The sequence below is a fragment of the Periplaneta americana genome, chromosome 9, assembly GCF_040183065.1.
Source record: "Periplaneta americana isolate PAMFEO1 chromosome 9, P.americana_PAMFEO1_priV1, whole genome shotgun sequence".
In the NCBI taxonomy this organism is placed as follows: domain Eukaryota; kingdom Metazoa; phylum Arthropoda; class Insecta; order Blattodea; family Blattidae; genus Periplaneta; species Periplaneta americana.
Window position 1 is genome coordinate 162,671,363 of NC_091125.1, and position 21,774 is coordinate 162,693,136.

At 36.3% G+C, this 21,774-nt stretch overlaps 1 protein-coding gene across 2 annotated transcripts in view; it reads right to left on the bottom strand.

Moving 5' to 3' along the window:
• LOC138706688 (G-protein coupled receptor Mth2-like) overlaps positions 1 to 21,774 on the bottom strand; it is an 87,949-nt gene that overhangs the window by 16,780 nt on the left and 49,395 nt on the right. For both annotated transcript variants that reach the window (XM_069836270.1, XM_069836269.1), the window contains exon 2: positions 134 to 1,038. In XM_069836270.1, the coding sequence (XP_069692371.1) occupies positions 134 to 878 (745 nt within the window). In that variant the 5' untranslated portion in view covers positions 879 to 1,038. The remainder of the gene's footprint in view (positions 1 to 133; positions 1,039 to 21,774) is intronic.

The window sequence follows — 21,774 nt, forward strand, 5'->3', positions numbered from 1 at the left end:
TGCTGTTTAACGTAGTGGGAGAAAAGCGGGTGAAATGGAGTGAGTACAGGCGTTAACTTTTCCAAGAACGACGACAGCGCTGAAGGGGCACAGATCCGATGGTCCGACATTAACTGCAATGAATCACACTTACCCTCTGTCTCTATAAAGACCTTGCGACACGATTTTGTGAATGGATCGTACTTTTCAGTTTCTTGCCAACATATTTCCCTCTTCGACAAACTACGCCAATCTAGTAGAATTGAAAAGCCAGGTGGTACATAACCATACATAATTCTTACGTCAAAATACAAATTGCTACAAGAGTCCCCATCGAAACTTCCATTGTTGTTGCACACGCCACAGTAATAGTTGCGGTACGTGATTTCGTCACTGCACAGATACGAAGTGAAGGCCTCACACTGCGTCCTCACGGATGTATCAGTCCAATTGTCGGGGCAAGAGTCCACCACGGCGGCTTTGCAGTCGCGCACCGGTGCCAAATCTATCCTTGGGATGCTCATGACTACGTCACAGCTGTAAATATGTCTGTCTGGCCTGAACTTGTCTACAGTTTCAAACAGCAGGTAGTCAACTTTCTCAGTCATATTCAGAGTCCACCTCTGAGCCGTCGTGTTGTATTCCAGGTGGTCAATAAACTCCTCGTCATTAATGTTAACATAGGTGGAGCCACACACGAAATAGACCGGCCAGATGAAGCTCGAGTCAGCGGCGAGGTCGCCATGGCATGAAGCGCAGTGCCAGTTGCGGTAAGTGATGTTCGTCATGTAACTTGTAATCGGGGAATCCAGCAGAGGGTCCCTGAAATTGGTGTCTGGATGTTCGCAGCGAAACCGTGTATTAGGGTCCTTCCAATCCGAAGGACACGTCGAGATCATATACACGCTTTCCGTATCGAAAGTCTCACAGGAAAATGGTGACGCTCCAGGGCGCTGGTCTTCAGCAACAAAGAAGGGGGCGTCCCGGCAGCAGTCGCCATATTGGGCGCAAAGTTCGTCGCATTTGCATCCTAATGGTCTTCTGCCACTTGCACAAGTCCTGCAAACAAACATACAGATCGTTTAAATATGGGTATAGTTGTGAAGATGTTGAGTGAACAAAACACAAACGATATCACTAAACTTTTCAATAATCTTCCTGATTGAGATACACAGAGGATTTATTTAAGTGGTTTAATGGAAGTAAAGTAATGGAAAGTTTTCTTTTCTCAATCGTACAATCAGGGACTGGAATGCTTTACCTGCAGACTTACTAAAGGCTTTACCAATAACCAAAAATGTATTTAAAAATAGGCTTAAGGACTTTACTAATAGACGGTAGTATATTAGACACACTACTTAAAGGGTGTAATTGATATCTTGTTATTTGAAGTGTTCTATCAGTGAGGAAGTGTGTTGTGTCAGTGAAGTGTGTAGTGTCAGTGAAGTCTATTGTGTAAGTGAAGTGTGTTGGTGTCAGTGAAGTGGCTGTGCAATGTATTTGAACAGTGAAATGTTTAGAAGTGTTAGTGAAGTCTATTGTGTAAGTGAAGTGTGTTGGTGTCAGTGAAGTGGCTGTGCAATGTATTTGAACAGTGAAATGTTTAGAAGTGTTAGTGAAATCATTAGAATCAGTGCAGTGAGTGAGTTGACAGCGAAATAAGTGTAGTGCCGAAAGGTACCTGTGCAGGTATGAACCTGTCACACTCGTGGGTCTTAGTTCGAACTTAGGGTTAAGATACAAATTAGATTTACTTTAAATGTTATTTTAAGTGACCATGCTTCATTTAATTTAGGATGCTCCTTGTTATTATTTTATTATTATTGTTATTATTATTATTATTGTTTTTATTAGTTGTGTTTATTATTAATTGTCATTATTGAGTGTAGTTAGTTACCACTGCCACCGGGTATATACCCATTTGCAGTGTGAATAAATACATACACATACAGTACATACATACATACATACATACATACATACATACATACATACATACATACATACATACATACATACATACATACATACATACATACATACATACATACATACATACATACATTACAAAGCTCGTAGAAAGGAAACGCAAAGAATCTACATCAGAATTATACCACAGTCTAGTATATACAGTCACGAAGCTCAATACTTAATAAATATGCATCCATAGATAGTTACTAACCACTAGGATCGCTACTATCGCCTCATCACAGACCCTTTCCCTAGCAGACGATAAAATGTATTGTATTTTCGATATCGTGTTCTTTTGAAAAAATTAACACCATCCTTCCACTATATAGGCCTATTATATTTTATAAACTCACCTTCCTGGATCTTTCGGAAGGAGGATAACTCTGACCTCTTTTTCTTACAATTTATAGTACTACAAACGTCTCCTTGTTCCATATTATTATTATTCAAATTATTGTATTTTAGTCAATTACAGTTATTACAACCGATAACGAACATTTCACAGTTTACAAAACTTTTCACAACAGTGCGAAATACGGCACAGTCAATGCCTTTTCGATCTAGACCAGGCCGTAATGTATGTTCGGGTTTTCTATTTCAGTGAAATATTATATTAGAACTTTATTGCGTATCATTGCTAAGTTTTATTTAGTGTAATGTGTCCATAAGTTCCGTTTACTTCTTGTTGGATAATACTCGTATGTTGCAGAAATAATTACAAACTGTGTTATTTTAATGTGAAGAGAATTTTATATGTTAACATAATCTGTTCGCATCAACATTATAAGTTTAGAATGGAAGCTATTTTGAGGTTTAATAAAAAAGAATATAAGTTAAATATAGTAAATATAACCTATAATTTCCATATGACATATAACATATATAATGACAGGGCATTGGAGACCAATAAAATTAGACAGAACGGGACAATAGTACAGTAAACATAACCTATAATTTCAACATATCTAAATATCTGTGCAGTGCAACTGAAAATTATTGAATTGTGCATAAATGAATGTACAAGAATTTCGAAATATTTAATCGAAATAAAGGCAGGTATTACAATACGAACAACGTAATTTTCACACCAAAAATAATATTACACCTTAACTCGCAAGTGAATTATGTCTGAACTGTTTCATAATCATTGTTTTAAATATTATTAATGCAATTACACTACATTTTAGACAAAAATATATATTACTCTTTATGCATTCCAACTAATTTACATGGTTGAAACGCCGCCCTTCGTGATCGGGCTAAGCGAGTCACATGGTCTGCCTGACGGCCTGTATTATATCAACTGGTATGTTTGCAACATGAATCGATCGATCAAGGCCTATTACAACAATTGACTAAAAATCTGAAAGAACTTGAGACCAGAGGGAAGAGTAATTTAAATATAATGAAATGGTATAATATTACAAAAACAAGCAAAGAGAATATCGCTAAAAATACAACATCACATACAGAATATTATATCAAAGAAAATAAAACTGCTATTTTTAAAAAGTAGACGTTTGTCTATATTAAGGTATATGGACACCAAAATTAGTTTAAGAAACAGTATTTTTATAATGTATTTCATGTGATGGAGAATTTCACACTCTTTAATTTGATATAATATAGTCTATTATGTTTCTCAATTAGTCCGCCGAGTTATCTCTGTGTCTGCCTCCAGACTAGCTGGCCCAGGTTCGATTCCCGGCGGGATCAGAAATTTTCTTGTAAAATTTCTACCTCGAGACTAGGAGAGATGGCGGTGCACAACTTCTAATCACTAAATTGTGCACCAATATGCCTGGGTTAAATCTCAAATCTCTCCACAGTGCGTATGAAGGGAAGGCATAATAATATATCACTGTTGATAGCGATTCGTCCGTCAGATGGGAACGTTAATCCTTGCGGGCTCCTTGGTGCTATTCGACAGGAGTAGGCTACGTGCCGGCACCGGGTTTCCTATTCTCCCTTCCTCACCTTCATTATCATCCTCACTTATTCCCTACAATACACTTACACGAACACTTAACATACACTCATCCCAGTACACGACATAACTCTTCACAGATAGGCCTATACATCATGCATAACGCGGCCCGCCGAAGTGGTGTGCAATTTGAAAAAAAATGGGTCGCAGTCCTGCCATCTATCCGCAGTATGCGGAACTCGAATCACGTAAAGTGAAGTGGGTAGGCATTACACACACACACACACACACACACGTTTCTCAATTTTAAGCAATAGGCCTATTCTGTCTCACGCTGCAAGTTTGGTCGCGACTGAATTTCCTGAGGGCTGTTACTTTTATATTCGCTACAAAACAGTAAAGCAACGATGAAGATATTGGCTATTCTTTTTTTGTTATGTTGTCTATCTTGAATACTGTATGGTCTATGCTGCCAAAGACTAATAATTTTGATGCCGGAATTTAAATACTTCAGTGCCCGGGATTTAAAATTTAAATTCTAGTGTTCTCATTTAAAAACAGTTTTACTCTGGCTATTACACTTTTACTACGTCATACTACTTTCGACCAATAAAACGACACGGAACAAAGTGTTTCAACCAATCATGGCTACTTATCCTACAATTTTTATTACCTCCCTAGTATTTGTTTTTATCACCTCCTTAGCATTTCTTTGCCAACATTGTAGTTTCAATAAAAAATTGTACCTTTTAAAATGACTCATGTCTATTTCATCATCCTTAATTAAAACTTTTCTATCATTTATCTTGTTTATATTATTTATGTTACGTTATAGCTTCTGCTGTATGAGATTATGGATAGTCACGTATCGGAGATCGTTTAATATAATTATATTGATAATTGAAGTGGAATGCAACTGTTTTAATAAAAATGAAACGGAATCAACAAAGCCTTCTTGACTAGTAATCGTCTATAGAGTTCAATGAAGATTGTATAGTTGGCACAATTGGTAACAAGAGAACAGCCGATCATAATACAATACTACCATCTAGCGGAATATTTGTAATGATGAGATGGTGCAATAATATATATGAAGACAATTTAGTATTTTCATAAGTCAATTAAAATTTAAGTTATGGTTTATTTAACGATGTTCGCAACTGAAGAGGTTATATCAGCGTCGCCGGTGTGCCAGAATTTTGTCACGCAGGAGTTCTTTTACACGCCAGTAAATCTACTGACATGAGCCTGTCGCATTTAAACACACTTAAATGCCATCGACCTGGGCCGGGATCGAACACGCAACCTCTAACATAGAAGGCTAGAAGGCCAGGACTATATCAACTACGCTACCGAGACAGACATAAGTCAGTTAATATTTTATTGTATTAGAGTACTTTATTTCTTCTAATCTTTATATAGCTACTTTCTTCTAATCGTGTAATAGTCAATTAAATCCCACTCGAGTTTTGATTTTCTCTAGGTAAATCAAAACCTCTAGCGAGATTACTGTTGATTAAAACATACACTCTCATTTCCCAATAGGCCTTTAAGTTAAAGCTAATAATTTGTAATCTGTTGTGTATTACTGATTCCTGTAGACAAGCTTTAACGAGTAAAGAGAAGATAGGTAAAATACATAGCTTAGGCCTACAGAATTTTAATAAACGAAAATACAACTAGTACTTTAAAAAGTAGAAGATATTAGTCTTCTTACGTCGTTTCTGTTGTTCTTGGTAGTAATAAACAGAGCTAGGATTTATATGTAGTATGAGTTAAGAATGACGCCGAGTATAGTTAAGTCGATGTGATGTCGGATAAAAAAGTTTTAAACATGGCTGACAAGACTCGAAATGCAAGAAAAGTCACAAGGACTAGACAATGCAGCTTTTGAACCCCCTGTTGTTTTGTAAGTGGTGGTTAAGAGGATTAAAGACCCTCAGCGCTAACTAACAGAAGTACTGAATGACAAGAATGGCAATTATAAGGAGTGGGGGCATGGCTTGCATGTTTATAAACTATACCGACTAAAAATATTAGCTTTTACTACATACGAATCCTAGCTCAAGTAATAAATAACACTATTTACTTTCTGGTAAACCATAAAAATAATTTTCAGAGTCGCAAATGACGCACTTCGTAAATTTATATCAGTGGATTAAGCAAAACTATTGAGATACGATGAAAGAGTAATGGAACGGAGAAAAATTCTCTCCGGCGCCGGGATTTGAACCCGGGTTTTCAGCTCTACGTGCTGATGCTTTATCCACCCATCCCGGTGTCGGACAGAATCGTCTCAGTTTAAGTTCCAACTCTTGGGTTCCCTCTAGTGGCCGCCCTCTGCACTACGTCATAATGTATATGAACGTAGGACTGAAGTCCACACATGTGCTGAGGTGCACTCGTTATGAGTGACTAGTTGGCCGGGATCCGACGGAATAAGCGCCGTCTTAAATCACGAAGTGATTTACGCATATCATATATATTATTTTAATGTACCGAAGTACATATGATATTTCCATGCAGATATTCTGCGTCATCATACGATGAAAGAGTAATGGAACGGAGAAAAATTCTCTCCGGCGCCGGGATTTGAACCCGGGTTTTCAGCTCTACGTGCTGATGCTTTATCCACTAAGCCACACCGGATACCCATCCCGGCGCCGGAGAGAATTTTTCTCCGTTCCATTACTCTTTCATCGTATGATGACGCAGAATATCTGCATGGAAATATCATATGTACTTCGGTACATTAAAATAAAATTTTATATATATATATATATATATATATATATATATATATAACTATTAAGGCTAATCCATTTAGTATAATTGTTTCATCTTACTACAGACTGTTCATGAACATTCACATTTCGCGTTGGGAACATGAAGACACAAGTAATCCCAGCCAACCGTAAGGGACACCTTTATCATTAGTCTTCATAATATCAAGGTGAGCAAGGCAAGCGTGCTGTACAAAACGAACACAAATCTGACGCTGCTGGGAGGTCACAGTCACGGATTCCAACCACAACGTGATGGGATTATAGAAATGGGCTACCATCGTATCCGCTAGAGTCGACAGCATTTGGGAAGGCGGTAGTCTGCTATATGCGCCGTAGCATTTCTGACGTGGCTAACGAGAAAGACAGGCTACGGAGCAACATCACATTCTTAGTCATAACATGGCCAACATTGAACAAGTTTATATGTAAATGCACGTTTAACTTGAGTTTAATATAGCAATTCCTTTGTTTTTTAGAAGTCTGAACATGTATTTATATTAGACGATTGTCCAGATGGCCATGACTAGAACATAATCACGTGACTTCGATTCGTGCCGAAGCCTGTCTTTCTCGTTAGCCATGATTTCTGATATGTGACGTCACAAGCTTGTACAGCAGAACCAACCGGACTCAGTCTATAACAAATGCTTCCCAAGTTCGTTTGTTCACGTGTGAGTGTTTCAATGCATTGAATAAGTATAGTCTGATCAGTATGGATAATATTGATCTATACTAATAATAAATCTGTAGCCGAAATTTTTCTGGTAATTTTCGATTTTCCAAAAACAATTGGTCCTAACATATATAATTAACCACCCTGAAACCGAAAATCGCTATTTTGAAATTTTTGTTTGTATATATGTCAGTCTGTCTGTCTGTAAGTTTGCTACCTTTTCACGCGATAATGGCTGAACGGATTTCGATGAAAGTTGGAATATAAATTAAGTTCGTTGTAACTTAGATTTTAGGCTATATGGCATTCAAAATACATTTTTTAAAAGGGGGGTTATAAGGGGACCTGAATTAAATAATATCTCGCTTATTATTAATTTTTGTGAAAAATGTTACATAACAAAAGTTTCTTTAAAAATAATTTCCGATAAGTTTTATTCCTTGAAAAATTTTGATAGGACTGATATTTAATGAGATAAATGAGTTTTAAAATTAAAATAACTGCCATCTAAGGCCGTGTAATGAATTAAAAAACAAACGACTTCGTCTATAAGGGGTCTTGGACAGCACCAATCGAAAGCTATGAAAGATAGCCTACAGAGAATGTTTCTGTGTTTGTATGAAGTAATATCGGAAGTTAAATTAACCGATTTGTATAATAAATTATTATTTCATCATTGGAAAGTGTAGTTTCTCTAGATGGACATAATGCTATAATGTATTACAGTAACTTCTGATATAATATAATATAATATAATATAATATAATATAATATAATATAATATAATATAATATAATATAATATGTAATATTATATAATATAATTTAAGTTATTTGAAGGGTTCAGTACCATAGTGGGCCAAGCGCCATTTACTGAATACGTAGAAAACAAGGGTTAAATTAAGTTATTACCATAATTCAATGGAAACCTATAACAAGTAAAATAAAATATACACATTAAATCTAAATGATGTCAATCTTCATTAAACTATGGTTGCATGTAATAAAAATTAAGAAACATGTTAAAGGAATTGTCATTGCACCAAATGAGTGTCTCTGGACCAAAATGATCGCATTTTAATTATTTGGATGCAATTTAAATTAAGTAACATATTAAACGATTTACCCTTCTATCAAACACGAATGTTCCCTGGATCAAATGTCCTATTTTAATTATGTAATTACTTTATATTTATTTCTAACGGGTGCAGCGGAGCGCACGGGTACGGTAGTTTATTATAAAGCTATTATGATAGTAGGAAAAATTTCTTGCTGGTTATATTATGATTAAAAGATGGGAGTTTCCATATATGACAATCAACAATGCATAACCTGAAAGGACAAGTGAAAATCGCAGATGATTAAAATGGTTACTACAAATCAACAGCGAACACAATGTGTTCTTTGGTATGCTAAATTTGAGAGTGTTAAAAGAGTTCAAAGGGAATTTCGACGTGAGTACGGTGTGCGTAATGTACCTAAATACGATTCCATAATGTAGTGGTATCGAACATTTGTAGAAACAGGTCCTGTGTTTAAAAAGACATGCAGGATGTCGCAGAAGAAACTCAGTACAAGAACCAGCTATCTCTTGGCTTGGTCCCCAAACTCCAGGTCTAACCCCTCATGACTTCTTCGTGTGGGGTTATGTTAAAGACATTGTTTACTCACAGAAACCCGGAACACTAATGATCTGAGAGTAAAAATTACTCAAGGTTTCCAACAAATCATCCTTCTTATGTTACAACGGACATGGGCTGAATTGCATCACCGTTATGAGTTGTGCAGGGTGGGCAGTGGGGGTCATGTTGAGCTCTGAGGAATCTCCCATCTTTCAGTGTTGTATGCACAAAGTTTCAACAAATATAGTTCAGTAGTATATGTTTTACGGTGCTTTTATTTTATCCATGCCCAAACCGATCACCCTGTAAAAACATATATTGTATATGTGTAAGATAAATAAATGGAAGGATAGACTGTAAAAAACAAGTACTGCACAGGCAGGTGTTGGAAATAGTGTTTGTGCGAGATCGTGCGTATTTGCTTGCTTTCCGCACAGAACCAATACGCGGTAAGTGTGAAATACCACATTCAGTATTCCCAACGTAACATACGTAACAATTTCCCTCTTCTTACCGCTTAAGCGCCATATTCATTTTACTGCTTTATGCTTTTAACATATTATTTTTAGAGACGTTTAACATAGTAATAATTACAAATTGGAAACTTACCACTGCAATTTCACCTAAATTGCACTGTTAATTATTGTTTTTAAATATTTGCAAAAATTAAGTAAACTCTACAACACCACAAAAGTTACTGCATTTGTAATGCAAGTAACATTAAGGAAGCCGTGAAAAAATCAACAAGATTCCAGATGCCGATGTTATTACTGCAATATGTTATATAAATAATATTGTTAAAATATTAAAATGAAAAATAAATCATTACATAACCTTACCGTTTGTTTTAAGTTCGCATTTATAGACTGGGGGGAAAAAAAAAAGACAGACGTATATCACGGCCTGCTGGAATATAGTAAACACAGAAAACATTTTATAGCAACAATGTTGAAGATAGATATTTTAGTTTTTAAAAGTTGCCGTCATTGAACAGAAACCAAGATGGAGATTTCATTGCAACTAATTAGAAATTCGTCTTTCAGGTATGTAACAAACGATCTTCGCACAAAATAATGTACGATACACGAGCGGTATGTTTGTTTTCATGTTCTCGGAAATTAAAAAAGCTCAACTACGTTTCGCTTTTTCAATCTTTTCCTCGAACATGAAAACATCAACATACCGCTCTTGTAACGCATATTACTATTAAAAGGTGTATAATTTTGTATTACGAGCAGAACGCTGCCGGCGATCATGATTCTGACTGCTACGTTGCCAAACAGCAAGAAACGACTGCAGAAGCATGTGGTGTAGGACTGAGAACCGTGTAAGGAATATTGCTAGCTAAGGAAAGAGGGTTTGTTTGGTGCCATGTTTACAGTAATCAACGGGTAAGGTCATTTCATTATTATCTTCTGAGAATTTAAATTCCCTCCTGTGCTAATTGTACAGTATTACGCACACGCGTTAAGTACGATGTAGCAATGTTGTACGCTGCCTTGCGCTCTCTCTCTCTCTCTCTCTCTCTCTCTCTCTCTCTCTCTCTCTCTCGACGCAAACCCTAGCAGACGATCGCCTTCCCAATTGCTGCCGACTCTAGTGACGAGCCATGAGTAAGCAATGTGGGACGGAAGAAGGTACAGTACGCAATTCCTCACACATCCTGTTTCTATGTTCTGATTTATGGAATGGAACGCAATTTCGCGAGCACTGCTACTTTTCAAGATCTACTGCGCTAACTCTCAAGCTAGGCGCATTCCCAAACTCACACCGGCTCACGACACTAAGGTTCACTGCGTACCCAGGTTTCGAGCAGGCATCCCACTCGTCCCTAGGCCAGCCCCCTCCGTGCAGCGCCAGCGGGCGTTAGGAGAATAGTATAGAATGATGACGAAATAAAGAAATATTGACGGAATGATGTATATTTCTAATATGAGGAAATAATAATAATAACAACAACAATAATAATAATAATAATAATAATAATAATAATAATAACAATGATAATTATAATAATAATAATAATAATAATAATAATAACAATAACAATAACAATAATAACAATAACAATATCAATATCAATAACAATAACAATAATAATAACAACAATAACAATAATAACAATAACAATAACAATAATAACAATAACAATAATAATAATAACAATAATAAAGTAAGTAAGTAAAGGTATCCCCGTAACATGCCATGAAGGTACTTGGGGGGTATGGAGGTAGAGCCCCATGCTTTCCATGACCTCGGCACTAGAATGAGGTGGTGTGGTCGGCACCACGCTCTGACCGCCTTTTACCCCCAGGAAAGACACGGTACTCAATTTTATAGAAGGCTGAGTGAAACTTGGGGCCGTTCTGAAAGTTTGGCAACGAGAAAAAATCCTGTCACCACCTGGGATCGAACCCCGGACCTTCCAGTCCGTAGCCAGCTGCTCTACCAACTGAGCTACCCGGCCGCCAATAATAATAATAATAATAATAATAATAATAATAATAATAATAATAATAATTTATTTTGTGAGAACCCCGAGAAAAACCCAAACTGCGACCTTGTCCGCCACAAGTGCCACTATGAATTTTTCGACGAAAAATCCCAGGCCTCGCCGGGACTCGAATCCGGACCGTCTGCATAACAGGCTGAAGGTGTGACCACTCAGCCACAGCAGGGGACATGTCCTGATTTGACTTTGTAGAGTAATATTGCACGTTTAACACTGGGAAGGAAACTTATCATGATGATGATGATGATGATGATGATGATGATGATGATGCAAATTTCTGCAGACGAGCAGAAGCTAGATTAGACTGTTAATTATTACAGACCACCAAGTGCAGGATAATGGAGAACAGTATCTATTAGCAGACATCAAGGTCACGGCAATAACAATATGGACTTAGTCATTGCACACGGCAACTTTTACTCAGGGTCTCCCACTGCACTCCGCAAATTTTTCTCATGGTTTCCGCAGAAGAAGAGAGAGAAAAAGAGAAAAAAAAGACTTAACAAAAGAAGAAATTGCCCACCTTACACAAATATCCAAGCTTGGACAATCAGTACCCATGCACTTCCATGCCTTGCACAAAATAATTCCTGCAAAACACGCCTATACTCAAGATACAAGCATAAAATATAACATTAATGGCAATTAATTAATTACCAAGTTTTCGAAATGGAAATTTATAAATTTCTGTGTGTATGCGATTATTATCATTATCATTATCATTATCATTATTATTATCATTATTATTATTATTATTATTATTATTATTATTATTATTGTCGTACAAAATTTTGTCCAATTTTCTATTGAGAAGATTAACTCCATATGTAGATGAAATTATTGGGGATCATCAGTGTGGTTTTAGGCGTAATAGATCAACTATTGATCAGATTTTTTGTATTCGACAGATAATGGAGAAAAAATGGGAGTATAAGGGTACAGTGCATCAGTTATTCATAGATTTCAAAAAGGCATATGACTCGGTTAAGAGGGAAGTTTTATATAATATTCTTATTGAATTTGGTATTCCCAAGAAACTAGTTTGATTAATTAAAATGTGTCTCAGTAAAACGTACAGCAGAATTCGTATAGGTCAGTTTCTGTCAGATGCGTTTCCAATTCACTGTGGGCTAAAGCAAGGAGATGCACTATCCCCTTTACTTTTTAACTTCGCTCTAGAATATGCCATTAGGAAAGTTCAGGATAACAGAGAGGGTTTGGAATTGAACGGGTTACATCAGCTTCTTGTCTATCGGATGACGTGAATATGTTAGGAGAAAATCTACAAACGATTAGGGAAAATATGAGAATTTTACTTGAAGTAAGTAAAGAGATAGGTTTGGAAGTAAATCCCGAAAAGACTTTTGAAGAGGTGGAAAAATTCAAATACCTGGCAGCAACAGTAACAAATATAAATGACACTCGGGAGGAAATTAAACACAGAATAAATATGGGAAATGCCTGTTATTATTCGGTTGAGAAGCTTTTATCATTCAGTCTGTTGTCAAAAAATCTGACAGTTAGAATTTATAAAACAGTTATATTACCGGTTGTTCTTTATGATTGTGAAACTTGGACTCTCACTTTGAGAGAGGAACATAGGTTAAGGGTGTTTGAGAATAAGGTGCTTAGGAAAATATTTGGGGCTAAGAGGGATGAAGTTACAGGAGAATGGAGAAAGTTACACAACACAGAACTGCACGCATTGTATTCTTCAGCTGACATAATTAGGAACATTAAATCCAGACGTTTGAGATGGGCAGGGCATGTAGCACGTATGGGCGAATCTAGAATTGCATATAGAGTGTTAGTTGGGAGGCCGGGGGGGGGGAAAAGACCTTTGGGGAGGCCGAGACGTGGATGGGAAGATAATATTAAAATGGATTTGAGGGAGGTGGGATATGATGATAGAGACTTGATTGATCTTGCTCAGGATAGGGACCGATGGCGGGCTTATGTGAGGGCGGCAATGAACCTCCGGGTTCCTTAAAAGCCAGTAACTACTACTGCTACTGCTACTGCTACTGCTACTGCTACTGCTACTGCTACTAAAAGTTACATAGAACAAATAATAAAACTGTTTATATAAACACGCGGATATACAGAGTATTCTGTAATAAGATGCCGACAACTACGGTTTTTGGGGATCATTTCATGCAGTAAAGTTCCAATCGGCATGAATACGATACACGACAGTTGTCCTCAAGGTGGGAATTGATACCCAGTGCCGGATTTGACCCTACGCAAGTGCCCAGGGTGGCAATTCCAGGGGGCGACATTCTCTCTCTCTCTCTCTCTCTCTCTCTCTTCCTTTTTCTTTCCCGGCGAAATTTGTTTTTAAAACACTTCTTAAACACCTTGTGAAAGTAATTGTTTTGTTATCGCATTGTCGCGGTCGTGGCGAAAGTAAAAGGAAAGTGAGCAGCTGCATAATTATATTGAAATACCGGTATCATGTTATTATTCAATAAGGTCCGAAAGTCTTGTCACCCCCTCCCCCTTATTTGTATGTTGATGTGCAACCATTTTGAACATGTCATAGCAGATGTGTGACAATGGTTTATAATTTACGTTCCAGCTTGTTTAGTGATCCAGAACATCAGTATGGCACCATCATTGTTGCGACAAAAAATGATGCGGCGTCATGTCCTGTGTGAAATACCGAGGTGACACAGCAAAGGCGCTGTGATTTCCCTGAACGCCTTCCTAACAGCCCAGATCACATATAGATTGCTCATTCCTATGTTAAAATCTGTTGCACTTTGAAGAGAACCTCCAGGATCGCCAGCCGTCCGCCGTAAACGAACACGAGATGGCAGTACAGTCGCTAATGCAATTAAAATGGGAGTTGCAACGTGACTCCTTATGTAACAACTAGATGGCAGCATAGTAAACCTGACAAAAGTTGTTACCGTCAAAGCCTATAACTCAGAGCAATCTGGGTATATATGATCTAGGCTAACAACTTGCTTCAAATCTTCAATTGTCTGGTATCGATGTTTCGAGACATGCTGCTTAATTATTCCCCATTATTCATTTCGATAGATTTTTTCGTTAGACACATATTATCGCTTACAGTGTTTTGTTTCCCACTATTTCAGACGGTGTAGATAGTTCTGTATCATCAGTATCACTAAAACTCAACGTTGCTAAATAAATGTAGGCCTATAGTTATTGTCTAGGTTCTACTTATGTAACTGTCGTAGAGAAAACAGCATATGCAGCTCTCATACAATGGCTATTAATACATGACCGTTCCTTATTATAATATTCTGTATTTATACTCCCCGCATTTATTAATCACCTCCATTTGTGCACGAATAATAATTTTATTAAAATTAAGTTGAATATTTCACGTAAGAAGTAACACAAAGTAGGCCTATTAGTAATAGTATTCTATTTAACAATGTTTTCAGCTTCAGAAGTTATTCAGCCTCGAAACTCAATTCAAACGAGGAATGATGGACAAATTTCACTTGCAGTCCTCTATCTTGGATAGGGTTCTTTCTCAGTGCCGTAAATCTATGACATGAGACCCACAATTTCGCTTTCTTTCTGAAAGAAGTCATGCCAAAGATTTTATCACCTTTAAAAATCCTGCCCTAGAGAACGACCTCGAATCCAAGGGCTAGGAAAATAACCCCTACATCACCAAAGATGACTCCGCAATATCTTTACAGTAAAAGTAAACTTAAATTTGAGGTACTGAGATGAGGATCAACTTGTAGCCTACGTGTATTAGTATAAACACATTTCATTCACAAGTAATGGTGCTAACTGTACAATCACGAAGAATCACCGAGCTGCTAAACTAGAGTTTCGTCAAGTAATACACAACTATGAATGATGGGACATACTTTCGACACTCCCACCCAGAAGAGATGCTGTTTCCATCTCCTTCAACAGCCAAGCCGCATATCCAATCACGTGCACGAGACATCTCGGTCACAGGGTCATCCGCGACTCGTCTATTTGCATTCAACGGTAGGCTAACTAAAGACTCAGCGACTCCATCGTTCATAAACTGGGAACTGAACCCTGAAAATGTTTCCAGTAGACAGTAGAATTTTGAGTGACATAGCACAAATATAAGATAACTAGTGGCTTGTGCAGCAAATGCTGCAAACTAAGTTCATAGACGTTCAAATAAAAATTTTTAAGATTTATTTTCAATGAAGAATACCAGACATTTTGAAAGTTATTTGCTTCCATTATAATGAAACTTACTCCCTCTGAATGTTTTTTATGCCAAATACTTTTTCTTAAACTTTTCCAGCTTCAGTTTTTGAGTTTCAAGGCGAAAACGCAAGTAACAATGTCAGGACAATCAGTGGGTTTTTCATGTGGGAGTAAAGCAATAGATGTTTCAGGTCATTGTGGATTCTAGGTGAAACTTAAAAAAAAAAGTCAGGTTTGCTATGCTTTCGAACAATAGACATAGCATCTTGGTATAGCTGCTGCATGTAGAGCTTGAAATGTAAAGGGTAAAATCATTTTATCCTACTAAGAGATCTTGCTGAAATGATCGAGAGAGTACAAAATTTTCTAGGCCTCTTATTTTATCAGTAAATACCTTTTGGTCTTTCCATAGGAACTGTAATTTTTGCGCTCTCTCGAGCCAATACTGAAGAGAATCACGCATATAAATATCTACATCACACCGCCATTAAATATATGAAAAGACCCAACCCCACATGATTAATAACTATAAAAATATTTCATTTTTAATAACAATATTATCTTACGTAAGTTTTGTAGTTATATACTACATAGCCGTCACTCAGTAAATTGTAGAAATGAAGATCTAATTTGATATATTCTCTACTTCTACTTATATAATCCCAAAACGTTTCACTTTCATATCATCAATAGCATTAATATGTATAATTAATGAAAAATAGTCACATCATGGCACTAACTGTAACAATATTTAATTTCTAATGGTAATAATGTCATCAAACCACCTCAAGTTTTGTAGATTTTAATATCCAATACATAGCTGTACTCAGAAAATTACACACCGCAGAATCAGACCTGTAAATTATTATTTTTTTTAAGTAACCAATTGAATTTGATCTCTAAATATGTCAGTAATCCTGCCTTCGTGTAATATTTATTGTAGTGTGTTTGTGTTTTGTTTTATTTTGAAAAGCCATTATTTTTCAAAACTGACGACAGATGGATTTTGGAAAATAGGGAAATAATGTACGAAAATTGACATTTCTCTTTAAACTACCATTTTCCTGAAAAACTTTGGGTTCTAAGCTTCAAAATGAGGGCTCATTTATTAAAATCCGTTCAGCCGTTTTCCCGTAATTTCCATTACCAGTTGAAATTATATCTATAGATTAAGGGGTTCAGTGAAAAAGGGGCCCATATCACAGAGATTCTCTTTTTAAGTGAAAAAGAGGCATTTATAAATGCTTTACCATGTCCGGTAGACACATGCCACAAGACTGGATGTTCATAAAAGAGGTCCTAGATGGTAAGATTAGTTGGATTAATTATCGAAGAAACTAAAAATCAACAGGAATGTGGGATTGGGGGGCCCCTTTTTCACTGGGCCCCTCTATTGTAAAGGCGAGTGAGTCCGTGGGAAGTTTCTTGCAGGACACACACTGGCATTTGTAATTGCGCTGAGGAAACCACGGAAAACCCACGTGTAGAATGAGTAGCCTCTTCAGTCTGAGCAAATTGGCTATGTCTGTTCGGAATTTCTGTTATGTCACCTTGCAGACAGCACGCACTGAAGGACGTTCATCGTCACGAAAATCTCCACGCGTCGCGCATGGCTGAATTTCCGAATGTGATGCATCCGTGAATATGGTCACAGCATCGAAGAAACGGATTCTTCATGCATACATACAATTGTATGAATGAATGAATGAATGAATGAATGAATGAATGAATGAATGAATGATAGTTGTTGTTTATCTTATATAAATATTAAATTGAGCATTATTTGTGAAGATGTGTTCATGTCAATTTCTCACGAACACATAGTGGACTTTTAGTCACATATAAGTAATATGCAATGTTTTATCTTAATCTAGTAACTGTATTATTATTATTATTATTATTATTATTATTATTATTATTATTATTATTATTATTATTATTATTTCTTGAATATGAATCTGTACTTTGAAACTCGATTACAATTACTGATTAAATTAGAAAATATACAGGGACATCATTTTATTTTTACTTCAATTTTTATTGTACCTCAGTTTTTTTAATGTATTTCACTCCCACCCTCTTTACTAGTAAACTCCAAGCGTGCTCCACACAGAACCGAGGCCGCGTATGCAGTACTACTTAGTTAATGAGTATAGTGCGTTCCAGAAAAATGTTCACGTTTTCCAGTGACGAAAGAGCTTTCAATATTGAATCATATTTTCGCACAGGTACTGTCGTCCGTTTGCTTACGTCGCATCCCGATTTCCCCCACCTGCTTCTGTTCGCCCCTCTGTAAAGTCTAGTAGCTGGGCTGTCTTAGCTCTTTTCTGAAAACATTAATTTCTGTTAGGAATTGGACGTCTACGTAATATTATACAACTATTTAAAGTAACTTAAATAAAATGGCCTCATTAAGTAATTAACTGTCACGTGATCCCCCCCCTTGATACGACCCTGCGACAACCACTTAAACGGACAGTAGAGTAATTTTATCTTTTCCGATCGGGCAGAAGTGAAGATTGAATTTACAGTACGTAAGGTACTCTTTTATAGAGTAGATTTCAACATGAGTCACTCGTACGAAGGACGAAACTGGTAATTGGAATTAGGTACAATAGTCTATAGTGCGATAATATACACAAAAGAACTGAAGCCTGTATCGAAATGAACGGCCACCATTTTCAAAAATGTGTTTAAATATCCATATTATGATTATTTTTCAATTCCTATATTGTACGCTAATGTTCTGTAGACAATATTATATACACTGCATAATGAATACGTCCGAATGGATAGCTCAGTTCGTGAGTAAAAACACTTATTGTTAATACAGTACTGTATTTTGATTAAGCAAAAACCTAATGAAAATCATCAAACTCAAAATTGCGATATTTCCTAGTTTACGTGAATGGATGAACTACTTTTCTTCCCTCCTATACCTAGTAAACTGATTTGTATTTTACGCCAGTATCATCGAACTCCAGTCGTGGAAGGGGGAGCAAGCGGTGAAACCGGTTCTAGACTTTTAATCCAAAGATATAGCCAGGTTGATATTAAAATTGTTAGTAAAAATAAAATGATGTCCCTGTACAAAGAAATGTCATATCTTTATGTTCATTCAGATTTCGGCCCATTAATTCCGGGTATACAATCCACTTTAATTGTGGAAGCCTATATGCTAGAGCCATGAGCTCGATGATCTATTCTTTTGTAAGGTCCTCAAAGATGATATATCCTGTGACTCCTCCTTAAACAATATAACCAAATACCGTACTATAATAATACCGGACAGCTGTATAGTAGCAGCATTGGCGTGAGTGCGAAAAATCGCAGACCTGACATCTAGCGCAGAGGGATGGAATTACGTTCATATATACAAATATTAACATAGCGAGATTCGGACTATTGTTTAAAACGTGAGTTACTAATGTGGAATTATATATGAAACACTTAAGAAATGTTGAATAATATTTAATGTAAAATTATTATCTTATATCAAAGCTGCATATTATGAGAAATATTGCATACTTCATATTACTTTCCGTAATTAATTGTTACATATTTTTTCTGTGGTTTACCAAGACAAAATCAATCTGATATTAGGAATGAATTTACAATAATGTTTTATATACGCATTGCTGACAACTGCAAAGATAAAATTGATAGTAATCTGATGCTTGTAATAATTAGTAAAGGCATGTGGACAACAATAAAACTTAATTTGAGAAAACCTTAAAATCCAATACATTTTAACATCTATTTATTTATTTATTAGGTCTAAATAAAAAAGCTAATTTGTATTTTTCTATCAACACAAAGACGAAGGAATTAGGCCTACTAAAGAATGTTGTTGACTTACGTTTTATGAACTGTCGGAAATCGAAAGTACGATTTGCAGCAATTTGTAATGCTGCAATTGTCACAATTATAAACAGCACATATACACCCTGACATTTTAACACTAGTACTAATTCATAAAACTATTAACAAATTAACTAGCCCAGCAAAAATATACATTGCAGTTGATTACAGCTTGTTTCGCGAGTATCTCCATCCCGGTAGGTAGGTAGCATCACCATCGTCGTTCGCACGTAAAACTGCTAGCTGTCCGGTATTATTACAGTAAGGTATTTGATATTACCACAATCTAGTATATACAGTCGCGAAGCTCAATACGTAGTAAATATGCAAACTTTAGATAGTTGCTCACCACTAGGATCGCTAATATCGTCTCATTACAGGCAATGCAAAATAGTACCGTCACAGTCTATTGTTTCTAGCACCCTCAAAACTCAAGCTTCGTGACTGTAAATAGTAGACTGTGATATTACCTTACGTATTCCGACGAAAGATATGAGAGCTCACAAACTTTTCTATAACAGAAATTCAAAATTTCTTTCACCAGTCTCCAGATGCATTAAAAATGCCAACATGCATGGCTGCGAATTCGATCCCTTCAATGTATAGACTTAGTTTGCTCTTGGCAATGATTTATATTCTCTTAGAAATTATAATTAATTTCATTGTGTCATCTCTAGTATTCTCATAGCATAAGATTATCATACATTAGAGAAAAATTCTTCGTTTTACATGGTTTTATTTTTATTTTTTATGCATTCATTAATTAATATTACCATAGTTTTAATTTACTTATTTTAAATTGATTATTATTATTATTATTATTATTATTATTATCACCATTATTATTATTATTATTATTATTATTATTATTATTATTATTATCATTATAAATTTTAATAAATAAACAAATGAATTGTTGTTTTTATTCGTCAAGTTTATTTATACACGCTTTAACATTGTGATGGTATCGCATGTTAGCATCTGTGGGTATAGCCTACCAGTAGGCCGTGGTTACTATTGTTGAATTCCTGTTTCTGTTGTGTCGTAGATGGCTTGTGTTCATGTAACTGATTTCAGATTTTGATTAATGTTTATGATATTGGTGATTGAGGCGGTGATGAATCATGGTTTGTAAATTTCTAATTCAGCATTTGATGACTGAGGGAAAACATGAAAAAACGTCACATTGGCCGGACACGGAGTTTGAACCCGGGACCTCTCGAATGTGAATCTCAAGCGCTACCGCTCGGCTAATTTTATTATAGTAATTTTTTCATTCTTATCATTTAGTTGGCCGTAATGAATTGTTTAAAGCCCTAGGATGATGTAAACATTCCTTTGTTGCTAACTTACCGGTTGTCTGTCATCTGATATCTTCTTCTGCCCCAAACTCTTCTCCCGTTCACCATTCCTTCCAGTGCATCCTTCAGTAGGCAGTTTCTTCTAAGCCAGTGATCCAACCAATTCCTCTTTCTCTTCCTGATCAGTTTCAGCATCATTCTTTCTTCACCCACTCTTTCCAACACAGCTTCGTTTCTTATTCTGTCTGTCCATTTCACACGCTCCATTCCTCTCCATTTCCAAACTTCAAATGCTTCTTTGACTTCGGAAAGACTCGTCATGTCATGTTTGCAGTTTTTCTTGGGAAAGGTAAATGCGGTAGCTTCCAGTTGCTTTCTCTTTCGCATCTTAAAAGATCCCAGAGGCCCCCAGCGTGAAGGTGAGGAGAGTGGATATGACTAATTAGGCCCTCCGGGCTTCTACGAAATTAACCGCAAGAGTTAAATGTCAGTTCTATCAGGGTTTTTGACCCGATCAGAGACCGGGGAATCCCAATTGGCTTCTGCCTTTCGTGTGATTATGTATTACAAAAATATATATGTTGTACAAAATGGTAACTATTTGAGCAGCTATTACAGTAGTTCGTCTACTGATCGGGCTAAGAAAAGAATGATAATTATATCAGTAAGAATTATAAAACTTAGCAAAATAAACAAGAAAAAAATGCTCAATATGAAGAAAATGTTCACGCAAATGTAAAATCTTATCAAAATCACTACTTACTTACAAATGGCTTAGGGAACCCGAAGGTTCATTGCCGCCCTCACATAAGCCCGCCATCGGTCACTATCCTGTGCAAGATTAATCCACTCTCTATCATCATATCCCATCTCCCTCAAATCCATTTTTAATATTATCCTCCCATCTACGTCTCGGCCTCCCCAAAGGTCTTTTTCCCTCCGGCCTCCCAACTAACACTCTATA